The following is a 22,091-nucleotide window of genomic DNA, read 5'->3' on the forward strand; positions in this document are numbered from 1 at the left end:
GGGGTGGAGATCAAGTCACTCACTTATTGTCCAGAAAGACAATGTCCTCTTCTCCTAACTGGTCATCCTCCATGTCACTCACTTTGGCCTCCTTGGCAACAGCCAATGGGAGGGGTTCTGAACTGCGAGGACTATCAGCTCCTGATGTGGAGAGATGCAGACAGACAATACATTCTACTGAACCTGAGCACACTCTCACAGACCTATATTACATGAGCACACTCTCACAGACCTATATTACCTGAGTACACTCTCACAGACCTATATTACCTGAGCACAGTCTCACAGACCTATATTACCTGAGCACAGTCTCACAGACCTATATTACCTGAGCACACTCTCACAGACCTATATTACCTGAGCACAGTCTCACAGACCTATATTACCTGAGCACACTCTCACAGACCTATATTACCTGAGCACACTCTCACAGACCTATATTACCTGAGCACAGTCTCACAGACCTATATTACCTGAGCACACTCTCACAGACCTATATTACCTGAGCACACTCTCACAGACTTATATTACCTGAGCACAGTCTCACAGACCTATATTACCTGAGCACACTCTCACAGACCTATATTACCTGAGCAGAGATTCAGGATGATACCTCTTTTTTTTCTTCTGATGTTGTGAAGCTTAATGCCAAATGAATTCCCCAATCTTAGGAAAATAAAGGTCTTCTAATCTAATGTTACCTGAACACAGATTTTTAAAACACATGTTCAAAACACAGCAGTGCCCGGTGCTAACCTGCACACGAAAACAGATCACCTACCAATTTAGATTGGTAACTTGCTTCTGCCCAACAAAAGCAATTCACTGAAATCTGTTAGACATGGCTACGACGTCATAACTGGGCAAAGAACATAAAGTCCTAACATGCGATGTATAGTTGTCCTCTCATAAGGCGTACGTACCCATGTTGTCTCTGAAGGCGCTGGCTTCCTGGTGAGTGTCGTACTGGTAGTTAGGCACTAGTTTCAGACGCATCTTAGAGTACGTCTCCGCGCTGGACAACTTCCATTTCACCTCTAGTGGGACTCTGAGGTACAAATCACAGTAGATTCCAGTCAGGCACAAAGCACCACAACAAAGCTTACAATGCTAGTGATGACATTAGTAGTCGAGTCCATCTGGTGCAGGGCAAAGCTCCCATTATATGTTGATCTAGGGTCAGTTTTGCACTTTAACCCCTAATGGTTAAAGGAGTTGTTCACTATTTTACAACATGATGTTAGATGGTTCCTCACCTTGAAAGTAGCCTATGAGCCAGGAGAAACAGTCATTAGAAACCTAAGCTAACTTTAGCAACTGCTAGCTAAAAATCAATGGAAGTGATGGGGGGTGAGCATGTTTATTTTTTACGTGGCCAAATCCTCTTAAAGTAACTCAAACCAAGTAACATCAAACCAAATATGGAGTTGATGTCAGGTGACTTGGACAGTATTTGTTTCTAAACATGCCCCCATCACATCCATTGATTTGTAGCTAGCGGTGGCTAAAGTTTGCTGACGTTTGAAAAGGGTTGATTAAAGATAACTGCACCATAGATTCCAGTTTCTCCTGGCCCATAGACTACTTTCAGGGTGAGGAACCAGCTAACGTCATGTTGTAAAAATAATGAACTACTCCTTTAATGTTAGGACATGGGGAAGGTAACCAGAGCCTAGATATATACACCTTACTATGGAATAGGGTGCCATTAGCCCTATGGGCCTCGGTCAAAAGTAGATCACTATATAGGGAATAGGGTGCCATTAGCCCTATGGGCCTTGGCCAAAAGTAGATCACTATACAGGGAATAGGGTGCCATTTGGGACGGAATCATAGATATAGATAGGATAGAGTCAGACCTGTGTGCCCAGGCCCCTCTCTCGCTGGTGAGCAGCCTGCGGAGGGACTCCCAGTGGCGCCACACTACTCCCTGCTGGCCGGAGCTCTGTTTCTGACCACTGTGGTAACGGCTGTTTTCACTGCGGACCCGCCTCAGGTACGGGTCCACTATCACCTCCTGTAAGAGCACGCACAGACCCCATGAGCACACACGAACACGCACACACACAGAAATACCTGACAATTAGTGACCCATCAGTAATACGAGCACAAACCAAGTTCTACTGGGCTGACAATACTCCAGATCACCACAATATAAAGAAGACAGTATAACTAGCTGAACAAAAACAACTTTCAAGACACATAATATTGACTTGATATTAATGTCATAATGGAGGTTATGTCATAATGGAGGTTATGTCATAATGGAGGACAGTGGGCTGTACTATGACCTCATAAGAGTACCAGGCCTGCTAGTAGCATAGTTTACCTGGAACTTGTCTTTGCTGTAGGTCCTCTCTTTGTCCCGCCGTATGGCAGTGCTCATCAGGTCATCAAAGCACGAGTTCCAGAAGTTAGACATGAGGTCATGACTCTTCCCAAACTGATCCAGTTCAAACTGCTCCATGGTGGGCTGCACCTACACATTACATACAGTAATGTTATATACTACCTACACATTACATACACACATTACATACAGTAATGTTGTATACTACCTATACATTACATACACACATTATATACAGTAATGTTATATACTACCTATACATTATATACAGTAATGTTACACACTACCTACACATTATATACAGTAATGTTATATACTACCTATACATTACATACACACATTATATACAGTAATGTTATATACTACCTACGCATTACATACACACATTACATACAGTAATGTTATATACTACCTACACATTACATACACACATTACATACAGTAATGTTGTATACTACCTATACATTACATACACACATTATATACAGTAATGTTATATACTACCTATACATTATATACAGTAATGTTACACACTACCTACACATTATATACAGTAATGTTATATACTACCTATACATTACATACACACATTATATACAGTAATGTTATATACTACCTACGCATTACATACACACATTATATACAGTAATGTTATATACTACCTACACATTATATACAGTAATGTTATATACTACCTACACATGATATACAGTAATGTTATATACTACCTACACATTACATACAGTAATGTTATATACTACCTACACATTATATACTGTAATGTTATATACTACCTACACATTACATATACACATTATATACTGTAATGTTATATACTACCTATACAGTAATGTTACATACTACCTATTCCTTATATACTGTAATGTTATATACTACCTATTCATTATATACAGTAATGTTATATACTACCTATTAATTATATACTGTAATGTTATATACTACCTATACAGTAATGTTACATACTACCTATTCCTTATATACTGTAATGTTATATACTACCTATTCATTATATACAGTAATGTTATATACTACCTATTAATTATATACTGTAATGTTATATACTACCTATTAATTATATACTGTAATGTTATATACTACCTATTAATTATATACTGTAATGTTATATACTACCTATTAATTATATACTGTAATGTTATATACTACCTATTAATTATATACTGTAATGTTATATACTACCTATTAATTATATACTGTAATGTTATATACTACCTATTCATTATATACTGTAATGTTATATACTACATTTCACATTGGTAAAGGCCCTAAAGGTAATGGACCTAAGCTGATAAATGGGCACACACGCACAGACACACAGACAAACTGTTGCTCAGAGACTGGGAAAGAGGGATACCTAGTCAGTTGTACAACTGAATGCATTCAACTGAAATGTGTCTTCTGCATTTAACCCAACCCCTCTGACTCAGACTGGGAGCAAAGGTCAAAACTGGGCTCTACTGCCAGATCTATGACATCTTCTATTTACAAGATATCTAAACAAAACAGATTTGTGATTATTCACCGTCACACACATTTATAATAAATCCTCAGCTGAACCAAGTGGGTAGACGTCTGTTTGGCTTCATATCCTCAAACCTCTTGGTCTGCTAGGTGACTTCTCTTCCATTAAATTCACACGGTAAATACAAGGAAAGCGTTCCGATTCTGTTCTCATTTCTAACCTGGAAGAGAAGCCACTCTCCTGGACAAAATCCTGGCCTTCCATCCACGTACCTCCAGTGTGTAGATTAAGAGGTAAATAATGAGAGGAGGACACTGAACAGACAGATTATCTGTCCCTGGTTTAGTTTTCACTCTGAGGCAGAAAGGAGGATGTGACATCAGCCTGTCTAGAAATACTAGCCTGAGAGAAGAGATAAAACGTCAACACCGCGTTTAGTAGAAGAACCTACGGACTCAGTTTAGTTTCTGAACTAAAGAAGAGAAGAGACAAAACGTCAACACCGCATTTAGTAGTAGAACCTACGGACTCAGTTTAGTTTCTGAACTAAAGAAGAGAAGTGTACAAGCTAATGTTTTTTAGCCTGTCCAGGAACTACTGAGGAAAATGAGCTGTCCAACATACTTGACTGTATGTTTGTTTATTCCAAGTGTTCCTGTGTTGTTGTTTGTGTCGCACTGCTTTGCTTTATCTTGGCCAGGTTGCAGTTGGAAATGAGAACTTTTTCTCAACTGGTCTACCCGGTTAATTAAATAAAAAACATTTTTATTTTTAAATGTTTTAATACGACACTGTCTGAGACGTTGACTATAATCCATTGTCCATGGCCTGTGTGGTCCAGCCGTTACGACACACAGGTATACCAGAGTCGGCGTGGGTTGGAATCCGTCCCACTGCCCTTTCACTCACCCATCCCTGTCTTTCAAACAGTTTACTATCGCTTCAATACAAAAAGCAAAAAAAAATTAAAGAAAGTAGTGGGACTGACCCAGTCCTTAAAAAAATACCTTTATTATTAATTGTCCGTGTGAAATAAATCACGTCCCAAATGGCTTCCATGGGGCAGAAGGCTGTGTGATGTTGTGATTCTGGATGGTCAGATAGCGAGCAACAAGCTGTCATATGGGGAATCGTAGGTGGCTAGTTTCAGCTGGTTTCAGCTGGTTTCAGCTAGTTTCAGCTAGTTTCAGCTGGTTTCAACTCGTTTCAGCTCGTTTCAGCTCGTTTCAGCTCGTTTCAACTCATTTCAGCTCGTTTCAGCTCGTTTCAGCTAGTTTTATGTTGTTCTTGATACCGTGTTCTGTTTTGACGTGTTTGACTGATGTCATGTCTATGCTAATATGGCTCAAGTTCCTTAGCTAGCTAACCTACAACTGCAACGATGGATTTTAGAAACAAAAAGAGCTCCTTGTGCTCAAATATTCAGTTTCAATAAACACTGAGATTAAATATAGTTTACATGTTGTTAACAATCTAAGCCAACCCGTCTGTTTGGCCCCAGAGTTGCACACCCGTTGGTTTTGTTGCTAAACAACCAACCCCGTCTGTTTGGCTGCACACCCGTTGGTTTTGTTGCTAAACAACCAACCCCGTCTGTTTGGCTGCACACCCGTTGGTTTTGTTGCTAAACAACCAACCCCGTCTGTTTGGCTGCACACCCGTTGGTTTTGTTGCTAAACAACCAACCCTGTCTGTTTGGCTGCACACCCGTTGGTTTTGTTGCTAAACAACCAACCCCGTCTGTTTGGCTGCGCACCCGTTGGTTTTGTTGCTAAACAACCAACCCCGTCTGTTTGGCCCCAGAGTTGCACACCCGTTGGTTTTGTTGCTAAACAACCAACCCCGTCTGTTTGGCCCCAGAGTTGCACACCCGTTGGTTTTGTTGCTAAACAACCAACCCGTCTGTAAGGCCCTGGTCAAATGTAGTGCACTATATAGGGAATAGTGTGCCATTAGGGATACAACCTATATAAAGAAGAAGATAGATGAAGGTTGAGCAGTACTGACGTGGTGTTGGTAGAAGTCCAGCCACTCTACTGTGTGGCTGTAGCTCTGGAGGTCCTGGGCGAAGGTGGGGCTGCCGTTGGTGACTGGCAGGCTGGGCAGCAGGCCGTGCAGGGTCACGGGGTCAGCGTGTTGGTCCAGGAGGGTACGCACGATAGGCACGAGCTGAGAAAAGGTCTCTGTGTGTCCTCCGTTGGGGCCCGCCTAAAAATAAAAAACACCTTACTGTTGTACTTGTCTTTCTTACACTAGCAGTCGTACTTGTCTTTCTTACACTAGCAGTCGTACTTGTCTTTCTTACACTAGCAGTCGTACTTGTCTTTCTTACACTAGCAGTCGTACTTGTCTTTATTTACTAGTGTAAAGCCAGTGATAAGACTGGAAACACCAGAATAACAGATGTCAATATGTTCTCACAGTAAAAGGTCTCTCACGAGCACCGACTTAGCAAATGGCTGCTTTATTGAGGAACGTTTTAATTGCAATGACGATGTATGTGGTCGTCTTGCCTACTTTAGTTGAATGCATTAACTAAGTCGCTCTGGATAAGGGCGTCTGCTAAAATGACAGAAATGTCCAACGTAAATGTACCTCCATTACCCCGCCGGGCCACAGGGGGGCACCTAGTCGCCCCAGCAGGAAGCACACCTCGTCCCAGCCCAGAGATAGAACTGTCTGCAGGAGGCTGTGGAGTTTAACGCAGGCCATTACAGACACCTGGGGAGAGAGGGAAGGGAGAGAGACAGAGACACAGAGACAGAGAGACAGAGAGAGAGAAACAGAGAGAGACATAGAGACAGAGAGACACAGAGAGAGAAACAGAGAGAGACACAGAGAGAGAGAAATTATTTGGTCAAAAAGCAAATTAGGCTCCACTTCAAAAGTATTCTCACAGGTCTTAAAATCAACAGAAGTCCTAGTAAATGTTTCATCAGTACACAAACCTAATATTATTATTCCTCAGCTGATTTATTTTTTAAGTGGGGTACTAATACTAACAAAACACACAACAACAATACAAGTGGATGGAAAAAGCTTTGCTCCTTCAAAAAGAAATAAACAAATCCCAACGCTTAAAGGACCATTTTGGACCATTTATTTATGACCACTTGATACTACTCCTACAGGAGTGCAAAATAGCACCCCATTCCCTGCATAGTGCACTACCTCTGACCAGAAAGTTATGCACTATGTAGGGAACAGGGTACCATTTGGGATGCACTCCAACAGTAGTTATAACTCAGAGAAGAGCTGCCCCGTCCTACACAACACTCCTCGGGAGGAATGCTAGCTATGTTCTCTGTGCACTGATAGATAACCATAGAAGGACTGGTGTTCTAAACACACTTTCTTCTCAAGAGGTCTAACCTTTATTTGATAGTAAATGTGTACTGACAGACAGAGCATTGGGATTGGTCCCACGACATTTATTTGATAGTAAATGTGTACTGACAGACAGAGCATTGGGATTGGTCCCACAGCCTTTATTTGATAGTAAATGTGTACTGACAGACAGAGCATTGGGATTGGTCCCACGACATTTGGAGTTTAAACTTTCAAACCCACGCGTTGACTTATGCCCTCAATGGATGTAGTTTGGAGAAAGAAGTTGTTTCCCCAAATAGCACCCTATTCCACCCCTATCTCAGCCTATGGGCTCTGGTCAAAAGTAGTACACTATATAGTGAATAGAGAGCCATTCGGCATGCAAGCCAGAGTTTGAGCCAGTCTAGTTTGGCTAGAGGGAGGTGGGCGTAGCGTAACATAGGTGACTGACCTGTGAGTCCTGTTGCTGGATGTAGCCGGTGATGATGCGCAGGCCGATCTGAGCCATCTCTCTGAGCTCCAGAGCCCCGGGGGTACCAGGGGTGCTGTGCCACGCCTGTAGTCTGTCCAGGAGGTTCACCACCCCCTCAAAGATCTACGACGACAACACACCTGTTAACAGTCTACAACACATTCTCATTCAATCCAATTCCCACGAGGGCCGATTATGTAGATACGAGAAAACAACATAACAGTGACTCAATTCTCAAGACCGGGTTACCACACACTTAAATGATATAGCTAGAACTACTGTTCAAAACATCCTTCAAAACAGTAGCCAAGCTAAAGCCAACACAGAAGACGAGACGCATCCACTGACATTAAACACACACACATTCACGATTACAGGAAGTAGCTGTGCCGTTAATACATGTAACTACATGTAACTACATGTAATCTAAAATGTAATCTACCTACTCCCAGAATGTGTATTATTTACCATGAGAGGACCATAAACAATAACTAGTAATGCTGCATACTTCAAGAAAGGTTCAATCTCACCTTTCTGGGAAAAAATAGTTATAGATTGCTGAGATGAAGTCACTTTTGAGGACACAAGCTCAAATACACAGTACAAATATTATACAAATATTGAAAATATGAAATATTTTATGATGTATTTCCTATTCAATAAAACTGTAATGAATAAGGCTTGAAATGACTTATACGCTTTCTAAATATAGTATAATCAGATTATAAAACCACTAACTATAAGACTTCACCTTTCTTACAACTGTAAAATACATTTTTGTATTTTTGGTGTCAGAGAAAAGGTGCATATTTTCTAAAGGTCTCTCTTGATCAAAACATCGGCCCCCACCGCTGTGAGCCACACACACCTCTAGCCTGGCTTCCTGAACACGTTAGCAACTCGCCTTTCGTCTCATATTATTATCGTCCATCTAGGAGAAACAGAAAGTGTTTTTTTTTTGTTTCAAATCTAGGAATGATATGAGATTAATGGCTGTAAATGGATCTCTGAATGTGCTACAGTGAATAAACCACTATCTTGTTGAGCTACGATGTAAGGATTGCAGGCATGTGCTTTGTCAGTGTCTGTGACATAGGGTTCAGCCAGGAGATGACGGACAGTCGGAAGAGCCAATTAAAACGGTAGGACGGACATCCCAGCTTCAAGTGGTTTCAGATTTCACATCCTACGTCACATAGGCGCAAAAAAATATACTACTGTGTCCGTGGGAACTAGGGCTGGCGCTCAATGCAAGCCATTTCCATCTACAGGGTCCACAGATGGATCTCTAAATGAAACTATGGGTCGGGACTGGAACCAGAACCACGCAGGTCCCCTAAACAGGGGACTTTACATCTAACAGGTGAGTAATATTTTCCTGCAATCAAGGTTAGACATCCGCAACATATGGTTTATATAGTGGACGGTTTGTACCGACAAAACTCTCATCTCAGTGGCACGTACTCGACACACATCCATAGTCTCTCTCTCTCGGCTGTTTGGTACAAAGGTCAACCCTATGCAAAAGGATTCCATCAGATCACGGATTTTACATTCACAAATAATTGAGCATGGCTGATATTGTCTGCATCCCAAATGGCACCCTACTCCCTATATAGTGCACTACTGTTGACCAGAGCCCTATGGACCCTGGTCAAAAGTAGTGCACTACATAGAAATATATGGTGCCATTTGGGATGCAGACAACATGTGGACCATGGTTCAGTACTGTACCTTCTCGCTCCACAGGGCCTGGTTGTCTGTTCCCTCTGAGAAGAGGAAGTCCTGGAGCAGCCTGAGGAGACGCAGTAGACTGGGGAAGTATGGTAGAGAGACACCCTGAGAGTCCCTCAGGTCTGACAGAGAAGACTCCAGCATCATCTCTAACAGACTGAGAGATAGAAACACAGCAGAAAGGAGGGAGGGAGAATAGCCAGTCAACATTTAACTAGCCAGTTAACATTTAGGGCTACATTTTGCTCAACCAAAACAGGACAGAACTGAAAAAAAGTTTATTTCTGTGGTTGATGTGAGTACGACCATTAAACAGGTTAACATTCACAAGGCCGCAGAGCCAGACTGATTACCAGGATACATACTCAGAGCAAGCACCAACCAACTGGAAAGTGTCTTCACTGACATGTTCAACCTCTCCCTGACCCAGTAATACCTACATGTTTCCAGTAGACCACCATAGTCCCTGTGCCCAAGAACGCCAAGGTAACCTGCCTAAATGACTATCGCCCCGTAGCACTCACATTTTTAGCCATGAAATGTTTTGAAAGGCTGGTCATGGTTCAGATCCACAGATGACGCAATCTCTATTGCACTCCACACTGCCCTCTCCCACCTGGACAAGAGGAACACCTATGTGAGAATGCTGGTCATTGACTACAACTCAGCGTTCAACACCTTAGTGCCCTCCAAGCTCATCACTAAGCTAAGGACCCTGGTAGTAAACACCTCCCTCTACAACTGGATCCTGGACTTCCTGACGGGCCGCCCCCCAGGTGGTAAGAGTAGGTAACAACACATCCGCCACACTGACACCCTACTGTACTCCCTGTTCACCCACGACTGCGTGGCCACGCATAACTCATACACCATCATTACCTTTTCTGACGACACGACGGTGGTAGGCCTGATCACCTATGACAATGATGAGACAGCCTATAGGGAGGTCAGTGACCTGGCAGTGTGGTATCAGGACAACAAAATCTCCCTCAACATCTGCAAGACAAATGAGCTGATCGCTGACTACAGGAAACAGAGAGCCTAAGCACGCCCCCATCTACCTCGATGTGGCTGTAGTGGAGCGGGTCGAGAGTTTCAAGGTTCCTCGGTGTCCACATCACTAAGGAATTAACATGATCCACACACACCCACACAGTCATGAAGAAGGCACGACAACGCCTCTTCCCCCTCAGAAGGCACGACAACGCCTCTTCCCCCTCAGGAGGCACGACAACGCCTCTTCCCCCTCAGGAGGCACGACAACGCCTCTTCCCCCTCAGGAGGCACGACAACGCCTCTTCCCCCTCAGGAGGCACGACAACGCCTCTTCCCCCTCAGGAGGCACGACAACGCCTCTTCCCCCTCAGAAGGCACGACAACGCCTCTTCCCCCTCAGGAGGCACGACAACGCCTCTTCCCCCTCAGGAGGCACGACAACGCCTCTTCCCCCTCAGGAGGCACGACAACGCCTCTTCCCCCTCAGTAGGCACGACAACGCCTCTTCCCCCTGAGGAGGCACGACAACGCCTCTTCCCCCTCAGGAGGCACGACAACGCCTCTTCCCCCTCAGGAGGCACGACAACGCCTCTTCCCCCTCAGGAGGCACGACAACGCCTCTTCCCCCTCAGGAGGCACGACAACGCCTCTTCCCCCTCAGGAGGCACGACAACGCCTCTTCCCCCTCAGGAGGCACGACAACGCCTCTTCCCCCTCAGGAGGCACGACAACGCCTCTTCCCCCTCAGAAGGCACGACAACGCCTCTTCCCCCTCAGAAGGCACGACAACGCCTCTTCCCCCTCAGAAGGCACGACAACGCCTCTTCCCCCTCAGAAGGCACGACAACGCCTCTTCCCCCTGAGGAGGCACGACAACACCTCTTCCCCCTCAGAAGGCACGACAACACCTCTTCCCCCTCAGGAGGCACGACAACGCCTCTTCCCCATCAGGAGGCACGACAACGCCTCTTCCCCATCAGGAGGCACAACAACGCCTCTTCCCCCTCAGGAGGCACGACAACGCCTCTTCCCCCTCAGGAGGCACGACAACGCCTCTTCCCCCTCAGAAGGCACGACAACGCCTCTTCCCCATCAGGAGGCACGACAACACCTCTTCCCCCTCAGGAGGCATGACAACGCCTCTTCTCCCTAAGGAGGCGGTAAAGATGTGTCATGGGTCCTCAGATCCTCAAAGTTCTACAGCTGCACCATTGAGAGCATCTTGACAGGCTGCATTCCACCGCAAGGCGCTACAGGGGGAAGTGCGTACGGCCCAGTACATCACTGGTACCCTGTGTATGTAGCCTAGTTATCAATGATCTCTTACTCCTGCACATGGACTCAGTACTGGTACCCTGTGTATGTACTTAGTTATCAATGATCTCTCACTCCTGCACATGGACTCAGTACTGGCCTCGGTACTAGCCTAGTTATCAATGATCTCTTACTCCTGCACATGGACTCAGTACTGGTACCTGTGTATGTGCTTAGTTATCAATTATCTCTCACTCCTGCACATGGACTCAGTACTGGTACCCTGTGTATGTAGCCTAGTTATCAAGTATCTCTTACTCCTGCACATGGACTCAGTACTGGTACCCTGTGTATGTAGCCTAGTTATCAATGATCTCTTACTCCTGCACATGGACTCAGTACTGGTACCCTGTGTATGTACTTAGTTATCAATTATCTCTTACTCCTGCACATGGACTCAGTACTCGTACCCTGTGTATGTAGCCTAGTTATCAATGATCTCTTACTCCTGCACATGGACTCAGTACTCGTACCCTGTGTATGTAGCCTAGTTATCAATGATATCTTACTCCTGCACATGTTCTCAGTACTGGCCTCTGTACTAGCCTAGTTATCAATTATCTCTCATCCCTACACATGGACTCAGTACTGGCCTCGGTACTAGTCTAGTTATCAATTATCTCTCACCCTGCACATGTTCTCAGTACTGGCCTCTGTACTAGCCTAGTTATCAATTATCTCTCATCCCTACACATGGACTCAGTACTGGCCTCGGTACTAGTCTAGTTATCAATTATCTCTCACCCTGCACATGGACTCAGTACTGGTACCCTGTGTTTGTACCTAGTTATCGTTCCTCATTGTTATTCCGTTTCTCTCTGCATGGTTGTGAAGGGCCCGTCAGTAAGCACTTCACTGTTAGTCCACACCTGTTGTTTACCAAGCATTTGATCAAATACAACTTGGTTTGAAGTCACCGAAATGAATCTGTTTACTGACATGAGACAGAGGGAGTTGCATATCAAGGACAGTGGGAGTGACTGACTGACTAACCTGGGTCCCAAACAACACGTTTGACCAGGGCCCATAGGGTGCCATTTGGGATGCAGACACTGACTGACTGGCTGGCTGGCTGACTAACTAAATAGCTGACTGGCTGACTAACTAAATATCTGACTGACTGGCTGGCTGGCTGACTAACTAAATAGCTGACTGAATAACTAACTAAATATCTGACTGACTGACTGACTGACTGGCTGGCTGGCTGGCTGGTTGGCTGGCTGGCTGGCTGGCTAACTAAATAGCTGACTGACTGACTGGCTAACTAAATAGCTGACTGGATAACTAACTAAATAGCTGACTGACTGACTGGCTGGCTGGCTGGCTGGCTGGCTAACTAAATAGCTGACTGACTGGCTGGCTAGCTAACTAAATAGCTGACTGACTGGCTAACTAAATAGCTGACTGACTGGCTGCCTAGCTAACTAAATAGCTGACTGACTGGCTAACTTAATAGCTGACTGACTGGCTGGCTAGCTAACTAAATAGCTGACTGACTGGCTAACTAAATAGCTGACTGACTGACTGGCTAACTAAATAGCTGACTGGATAACTAACTAAATAGCTGACTGACTGACTGGCTGGCTGGCTGGCTGGCTGGCTAACTAAATAGCTGACTGGATAACTAACTAAATAGCTGACTGGCTGTTTGATCAAATACAACTTGGTTTGAAGTCACCGAAATGAATCTGTTTACTGACATGAGACAGAGGGAGTTGCATATCAAGGACAGTGGGAGTGACTGACTGACTAACCTGGGTCCCAAACAACACGTTTGACCAGGGCCCATAGGGTGCCATTTGGGATGCAGACACTGACTGACTGGCTGGCTGGCTGACTAACTAAATAGCTGACTGACTGACTAACTAAATATCTGACTGACTGGCTGGCTGGCTGACTAACTAAATAGCTGACTGAATAACTAACTAAATATCTGACTGACTGACTGACTGACTGGCTGGCTGGCTGGCTGGTTGGCTGGCTGGCTGGCTGGCTAACTAAATAGCTGACTGACTGACTGGCTAACTAAATAGCTGACTGGATAACTAACTAAATAGCTGACTGACTGACTGGCTGGCTGGCTGGCTGGCTAACTAAATAGCTGACTGACTGGCTGGCTAGCTAACTAAATAGCTGACTGACTGGCTGGCTAGCTAACTAAATAGCTGACTGACTGGCTAACTAAATAGCTGACTGACTGGCTGCCTAGCTAACTAAATAGCTGACTGACTGGCTAACTTAATAGCTGACTGACTGGCTGGCTAGCTAAGTAAATAGCTGACTGACTGGCTAACTAAATAGCTGACTGACTGACTGGCTAACTAAATAGCTGACTGGATAACTAACTAAATAGCTGACTGACTGACTGGCTGGCTGGCTGGCTGGCTGGCTAACTAAATAGCTGACTGGATAACTAACTAAATAGCTGACTGGCTGGCTGGCTGGCTGGCTGGCTGACTGGCTGGCTGGCTGGCTAACTAAATAGCTGACTGGATAACTAACTAAATAGCTGACTGGATAACTAACTAAATAGCTGACTGACTGACTGGCTGGCTGGCTAACTAAATAGCTGACTGACTGACTAACTAAATAGCTGGCTGGCTGGCTAACTAAATAGCTGACTGACTGACTGGCTGGCTAACTAAATAGCTGACTGGATAACTAACTAAATAGCTGACTGACTGATTGGCTGGCTGGCTGGCTGGCTGGCTGGCTAACTAAATAGCTGACTGACTGACTGGCTGGCTGGCTGGCTAACTAAATAGCTGACTGGATAACTAACGAAATAGCCGACTGACTGACTGACTGGCTGGCTGGCTGGCTGGCTAACTAAATAGCTGACTGACTGGCTGGCTAACTAAATAGCTGACTGGATAACTAACTAAATAGCTGACTGACTGACTGACTGGCTGGCTAACTAAATAGCTGACTGGATAACTAACAAAATAGCTGACTGACTGGCTGGCTGGCTGGCTAACTAAATAGCTGACTGGATAACTAACTAAATAGCTGACTGGCTGGCTAACTAAATAGCTGACTGGCTGGCTAACTAAATAGCTGGCTGGCTAACTAAATAGCTGACTGGCTGGCTGTAGACCGACTGACCTGCATTTGATATGGTCGGGCGGGCGGACCAGTTGGCAGGAGGAGCCCAGCTTGGTGAGGACAGAGAAGACCTGTCCCCTCTCCCTCCACACGGCGTCCCCCCCCCCCTCCGACCCGCTGCCGCACCACAGCACAGAGAACACGATGTTAGTCAGCAGGTTACACAGCTCCTCCTCTGGCATCTGCTGAAAGGGACCACACACACACACACACACACACACACACACACCATAATCACAGTTAGACACACAGATACAGTGCATCGTGTCGGAGACGGACTAAAACCGCGGCGGCATCTGCACAGCCATATTCTAGGATATTGGACCGTTGGTTGAATAGTTTCCTCATTCTCAGCACGACTCATCACATTCAGTTGAATAGGAGTCATGTACACTGAGCCACGCTGGTTGAATAGGAGTCATGTACACTGAGCCACGTTGGTTGAATAGGAGTCATGTACACTGAGCCACGTTGGTTGAATAGGAGTCATGTACACTGAGCCACGTTGGTTGAATAGGAGTCATGTACACTGAGCCACGCTGGTTGAATAGGAGTCATGTACACTGAGCCACGCTGGTTGAATAGGAGTCATGTACACTGAGCCACGTTGGTTGAATAGGAGTCATGTACACTGAGCCACGCTGGTTGAATAGGAGTCATGTACACTGAGCCACGTTGGTTGAATAGGAGTCATGTACACTGAGCCACGCTGGTTGAATAGGAGTCATGTACACTGAGCCACGCTGGTTGAATAGGAGTCATGTACACTGAGCCACGTTGGTTGAATAGGAGTCATGTACACTGAGCCACGCTGGTTGAATAGGAGTCATGTACACTGAGCCATGCTGGTTGAATAGGAGTCATGTACACTGAGCCACGCTGGTTGAATAGGAGTCATGTACACTGAGCCACGCTGGTTGAATAGGAGTCATGTACACTGAGCCACGCTGGTTGAATAGGAGTCATGTACACTGAGCCACGCTGGTTGAATAGGAGTCATGTACACTGAGCCACGTTGGTTGAATAGGAGTCATGTACACTGAGCCACGTTGGTTGAATAGGAGTCATGTACACTGAGCCATGTTGGTTGAATAGGAGTCATGTACACTGAGCCACGTTGGTTGAATAGGAGTCATGTACACTGAGCCACGTTGGTTGAATAGGAGTCATGTACACTGAGCCATGTTGGTTGAATAGGAGTCATGTACACTGAGCCACGCTGGTTGAAAATAACCTCACACTCAACGTCAACAAAACTAAGGAGATGATTGTGGACTTCAGGAAACAGCAGAGGGAACACCCCCCTATCCACATCGATGGAACAGTAGTGGAGAGGGTAGCAAGTTTTAAGTTCCTCGGCATACACATCACAGACAAACTGAATTGGTCCACTCACACAGACAGCATCGTGAAGAAGGCGCAGCAGCGCCTCTTCAACCTCAGGAGGCTGAAGAAATTCGGCTTGTCACCAAAAGCACTCACAAACTTCTACAGATGCACAATCGAGAGCATCATGGCGGGCTGTATCACCGCCTGGTATGGCAACTGCACCGCCCTCAACCGTAAGGCTCTCCAGAGGGTAGTGAGGTCTGCACAACGCATCACCGGGGGCAAACTACCTGCCCTCCAGGACACCTACACCACCCGATGTCACAGGAAGGCCATAAAGATCATCAAGGACATCAACCACCCGAGCCACTGCCTGTTCACCCCGCTATCATCCAGAAGGCGAGGTCAGTACAGGTGCATCAAAGCTGGGACCGAGAGACTGAAAAACAGCTTCTATCTCAAGGCCATCAGACTGTTAAACAGCCACCACTAACACTGAGTGGCTGCTGCCAACACACTGACACAACTCCAGCCACTTTAATAATGGGAATTGATGGGAAATGATGTAAATATATCACTAGCACTTTAAACAATGCTACCTTATATAATGTTACTTACCCTACATTATTCATCTCATATGCATACGTATATACTGTACTCTATATCATCGACTGTATCCTTATGTAATACATGTATCACTAGCCACTTTAAACTATGCCACTTTGTTTACATACTCATCTCATTTGTACATACTGTACTCGATACCATCTACTGTATCTTGCCTATGCTGCTCTGTACCATCACTCATTCATATATCCTTATGTACATATTCTTTATCCCCTTACACTGTGTACAAGACAGTAGTTTTGGAATTGTTAGTTAGATTACTTGTTATTACTGCATTGTCGGAACTAGAAGCACAAGCATTTCGCTACACTCGCATTAACATCTGCTAACCATGTGTATGTGACAAATAAAATTTGATTTGATTTGATGATTTGATTTGATTTGAATAGGAGTCATGTACACTGAGCCACGCTGGTTGAATAGGAGTCATGTACACTGAGCCACGCTGGTTGAATAGGAGTCATGTATACTGAGCCACGCTGGTTGAATAGGAGTCATGTACACTGAGCCACGCTGGTTGAATAGGAGTCATGTACACTGAGCCACATTGGTTGAATAGGAGTCATGTACACTGAGCCACGTTGGTTGAATAGGAGTCATGTACACTGAGCCACGCTGGTTGAATAGGAGTCATGTACACTGAGCCACGTTGGTTGAATAGGAGTCATGTACACTGAGCCACGTTGGTTGAATAGGAGTCATGTACACTGAGCCAAGTTGGTTAAATAGGAGCCATGTACACTGAGCCACGTTGGATGGGAATTTTTCTGAGGTACGAGGTCAGGCTGTGCGACCCCCGCAGATGGGGGTCACAGAGTCTACCAGACTATCACGACTGTGGACTCTGAAACATGCTCACGGGATGCTAATACTTGTGATTTTCTGACTGACACATTTCAGGAGAAATCCGTTAGCATTATGGATACGGGACATTACACAAGACACTGGGCTTCATACTCAACACTTTTGGTCCAGTTTATTCAAACACCACACAACATACCTCCTGGGAATGCTCAGTACCAGTGGTTAAAGTTAGGGTTAAGGTTAGGATAACAGTACCTGTGGTTAGGGCTAAGGTTAAGGTTAGGATAACAGTACCTGTGGTTAGGGTTAAGGTTAAGGTTAGGATAACAGTACCTGTGGTTAGGGTTAAGGTTAGGGCAGCAGTACCTGTGGTTAGGCTTAAGGTTAGGATAACAGTACCTGTGGTTAGGGTCAAGGTTAAGGCAGCAGTACCTGTGGTTAGGTTCAAGGTTAGGGCAGCAGTACCTGTGGTTAGGGTCAAGGTTAGGGCAGCAGTACCTGTGGTTAGGGTCAAGGTTAGGGCAGCAGTACCTGTGGGTTGGAGGTGTTGGAGATGGTGTCAGCTGCCCGGGGGTCAGTTCCATAGTTGGTGTCGTCCAGCACGTTGGACAGACTGGAGCTCTTCCTGGGTCTCAGAGAGGGGAACGACCGGCTGTGCTCCAGGGGGGAGGGGGTGCCTGCCTGACTACCCCCCACAGGGTTGTGGTTCCATGTCCCCGTCTCACCCCTCATACCCCCCAGCTCCAGCTCAAAGGGCGAGGTGCCGAAGGGGAACAGAGGGTGGTATAGAGCCTCCTCTTGGGGCCGACCGGAGGGGATGTCCACGGTGTTGGAGAGGGAGGACGAGCGGCTCCCCTGCTCTACTGAGTCAAACGACTTAAATTGGAGAGAGTCGTCAAAGTCCTTCAACGTGCCTCCACTGCTGTTAGGGGAAGACCGAGAGAGGTCGGAGAAACGCTCTGAGATATTCCTCGCTCCCCGGCCCTCGCCGTCTCCCTCCTCCTCCTCTTCATCGTCCGGCGAGGTGTAAGGGAGGAAGACGTCTGTGTGAGCGTACTGAGAGTCCTCTATGACCATGCTGTGATCTCTCCTGAGAGGGGAGCAGTTCAACATTCAGTAAGAGTTGTGTGTTAACTGATCTATAGCAGGGGAAGAGCTGAACACATGTTAACTGATCTATAGCAGCGGTAGAGCTGAACACATGTTAACTGATTTATAGCAGCGGTAGAGCTGAATCCAGAAACTATTTTGTTTATTGTCCAGAAATATAAAATATCACATAAGTTATTATTGATAACTTTTTTTTCCCAACTTTTCGAATCGATACAGATTCCCTCAATCGACTAATGGAACTCATCCCTACCTGAGAGGGGGGCGGGAGGAGGAGGGGTCCAGGGAGCTGTGGGTGCTGGAGCCTGCCAGGGAGGGACCGCGAGACTCATAGGACTCCTTCATATAGAGCTTAGTTAACACATCCTGCCAGCCTGGCTGACGGGCCAGCTGACGAACATAGTCCTCATTGTCATAGATCAGGTAGAAGAGCTGGGAGAAGGAGAGAGAGAGGAATGATAGAGAGAGAGAGAGAGAGAGAGAGAGAGAGAGAGAGAGAGAGAGAGAGGAGCGATGGAGAGAGAGAGAGAGAGAGAGAGAGAGAGAGAGAGGAGCGATGGAGAGAGAGAGAGAGAGAGAGAGAGAAGTGATGGAGAGAGAGGGGGGAGAAGGCGAGGGAGAGAGCAGGGGGAAAGAGAGAGAGGGAGAAGGGGAGAGAAAGACAAAAACAGGGAACAATCAAGCCTTCAGCTGCCCAATAGTCTATACCTGTAGCTGCCCTATAGTCTATACCTGTAGCTGCCCAATAGTCTATACCTTTAGCTGCCCTATAGTCTAAATCTGTAGCTGCCCAATAGTCTATACCTGTAGCTGCCCAATAGTCTATACCTGTAGCTGCCCTATAATCTATACCTGTAGCTGCCCAATAGTCTATACCTGTATCTGCCCAATAGTCTATACCTGTATCTGCCCAATAGTCTATACCTGTATCTGCCCAATAGTCTATACCTGTAGCTGCCCTATAGTCTATACCTGTAGCTGCCCTATAGTCTAAACCTGTAGCTGTCCTATAGTCTATACCTGTAGCTGCCCAATAGTCTATACCTGTAGCTGCCCTATAGTCTATACCTGTAGCTGCCCAATAGTCTATACCTGTAGCTGCCCTATAGTCTAAATCTGTAGCTGCCCAATAGTCTATACCTGTAGCTGCCCAATAGTCTATACCTGTAGCTGCCCTATAATCTATACCTGTAGCTGCCCAATAGTCTATACCTTTAGCTGCCCAATAGTCTATACCTGTAGCTGCCCAATAGTCTATACCTGTAGCTGCCCTATAGTCTAAACCTGTAGCTGCCCTATAGTCTATACCTGTAGCTGCCCTATAGTCTATACCTGTAGCTGCCCAATAGTCTATACCTGTAGCTCCCCAATAGTCTATACCTGTAGCTCCCCAATAGTCTATACCTGTAGCTCCCCAATAGTCTATACCTTTAGCTGCCCTATAGTCTATACCTCTAGCTGCCCTATAGTCTATACCTGTAGCTGCCCTATAGTCTATACCTGTAGCTGCCCTATAGTCTATACCTTTAGCTGCCCAATAGTCTATACCTTTATCTTCAATTGTACTATACTTAGTAATGACCTGAGAGAATGTGAAGATATACAGTGGAGGGGAAAGAGGACAGTGGAGGGGAAAGAGGACTAGAGTAGGGGAAAGAGGACTAGAGGAAGGGAAAGAAGACTAGAGGCTAGGGAAAGAGGACTAGAGGCTAGGGAAAGAAGACTAGAGGAAGGGAAAGAGGACGAGAGGAAGGGAAAGAGGACTAGAGGTGGAGAAAGAGGACTAGAGGTGGAGAAAGAGGACTAGAGGTGGAGAAAGAGGACTAGAGGTGGAGAAAGAGGACTAGAGGTGGGGAAAGAGGACTAGAGGTGACGAAAGAAGACTAGAGGTGGGGAAAGAAGACTAGAGGTGGGGAAAGAGGACTAGAGGTGGGGAAAGAGGACTAGAGGGGGGGAAAGAGGACTAGAGGTGGGGAAAGAGGACTAGAGGTGGGGAAAGAGGACTAGAGGTGGGGAAAGAGGACTAGAGGTGGGGAAAGAGGACTAGAGGTGGGGAAAGAGGACTAGAGGTGGGGAAAGAGGACTAGAGATGGGGAAATAGGACTAGAGGTGGGGAAAGAGGACTAGAGGAGGGGAAACAGGACAGTGGAAGGGAAAGAAGATTAGAGTAGGTAAGGACTGACCTTGCGACAGACGTCCAGACGGACAGTGAGCTCAGCACGATGGGACAGGTGGACCACAGCCAGCAGGTCTCTGAAGTTAGGAGTGGCATCTACACAAAACAATGACAATCAGATGTACACAGTAAAGTATATGGATATACATACTATAGGAACAACAAGGAGAGGGGTTATACACAGTAAAGTATATACCCTATAGGTATACATACTATAGGAACAACAAGGAGAGGGGTTATACACAGTAAAGTATATACCCTATATACAGTTGAAGTCGGAAGTTTACATGCACTAAGTTGACTGTGCATTCAAACAGCTTGGAAAATTCCAGAAAATTATGTCATGGCTTTAGAAGCTTCTGATAGGCTAAATGACACCGCTTGAGTCAATTGGAGGTGTACCTGTGGATGTATTTCAAGGCCTATCTTCAAACTCAGTGCCTCTTTGCTTGACATCATGGGAAAATCAAAATAAATCAGCCAAGACCTCAGAAAAACAATTGTAGACCTCCACAAGTCTGGTTCATCCTTGGGAGCAATTTCCAAATGCCTGAAGGTACCACGTTCATCTGTACAAACAATAGTACGCAAGTATAAACACCATGGGACCACGCAGCCATCATACTGCTCAGGAAGGAGACGCGTTCTGTCTCCTACAGATGAACGTACTTTGGTGCAAAAAGTGCAAATCAATCCCAGAACAACAGCAAAGGACCTTGTGAAGATGCTGGAGGAAACAGGTACAAAAGTATCTATATCCACAGTAAAACGAGTCCTATATCGACATAACCTGAAAGGCCGCTCAGCAAAGAAGAAGCCACTTCTCCAAAACCGCCATAAAAAAAGCCAGACTACGGTTTGCAACTGCACATGGGGACAAAGATCGTACTTTTTGGAGAAATGTCCTCTGGTCTGATGAAACAAAAATAGAACTGTTTGGCCATAATGACCATTCTTATGTTTGGAGGAAAAAGGGGGAGGCTTGCAAGCTGAAGAATACCATCCCAACCGTGAAGCACGGGGGTGCCAGCATCATGTTGTGGGGGTGCTTTGCTGCAGGAGGGACTGGTGCACTTCACAAAATAGATGGCATCATGAGGGGGGAAAATGATGTGGATATATTAAAGCAACATCTCAAGACATCAGTCAGGAAGTTAAAGCTGGGTCACAAATGGGTCTTCCAAATGGACAATGACCCCAAGCATACATCCAAAGTTGTGGCAAAATGGCTTAAAAGGACAAC

The 22,091-nt window shown here is 45.6% G+C and overlaps 1 protein-coding gene across 1 annotated transcript in view; it reads right to left on the reverse strand.

The window, feature by feature from the left end:
* Positions 1–22,091, reverse strand: part of LOC139404929 (neurobeachin-like protein 2) — a 133,181-nt gene that overhangs the window by 25,886 nt on the left and 85,204 nt on the right. The window contains exons 29-40 of the mRNA XM_071147468.1: positions 20,856–20,944; positions 18,926–19,104; positions 18,094–18,652; positions 14,803–14,987; positions 9,388–9,544; positions 7,633–7,776; positions 6,447–6,572; positions 5,859–6,059; positions 2,330–2,479; positions 1,860–2,017; positions 924–1,048; positions 24–141 (exon numbers count right to left, since the gene is read on the reverse strand). Of these exons, the coding sequence (XP_071003569.1) occupies positions 24–141; positions 924–1,048; positions 1,860–2,017; positions 2,330–2,479; positions 5,859–6,059; positions 6,447–6,572; positions 7,633–7,776; positions 9,388–9,544; positions 14,803–14,987; positions 18,094–18,652; positions 18,926–19,104; positions 20,856–20,944 (2,191 nt within the window). The remainder of the gene's footprint in view (positions 1–23; positions 142–923; positions 1,049–1,859; positions 2,018–2,329; positions 2,480–5,858; positions 6,060–6,446; positions 6,573–7,632; positions 7,777–9,387; positions 9,545–14,802; positions 14,988–18,093; positions 18,653–18,925; positions 19,105–20,855; positions 20,945–22,091) is intronic.

The sequence above is a fragment of the Oncorhynchus clarkii genome, unplaced genomic scaffold (genome assembly GCF_045791955.1).
Source record: "Oncorhynchus clarkii lewisi isolate Uvic-CL-2024 unplaced genomic scaffold, UVic_Ocla_1.0 unplaced_contig_10383_pilon_pilon, whole genome shotgun sequence".
NCBI lineage: Eukaryota > Metazoa > Chordata > Actinopteri > Salmoniformes > Salmonidae > Oncorhynchus > Oncorhynchus clarkii.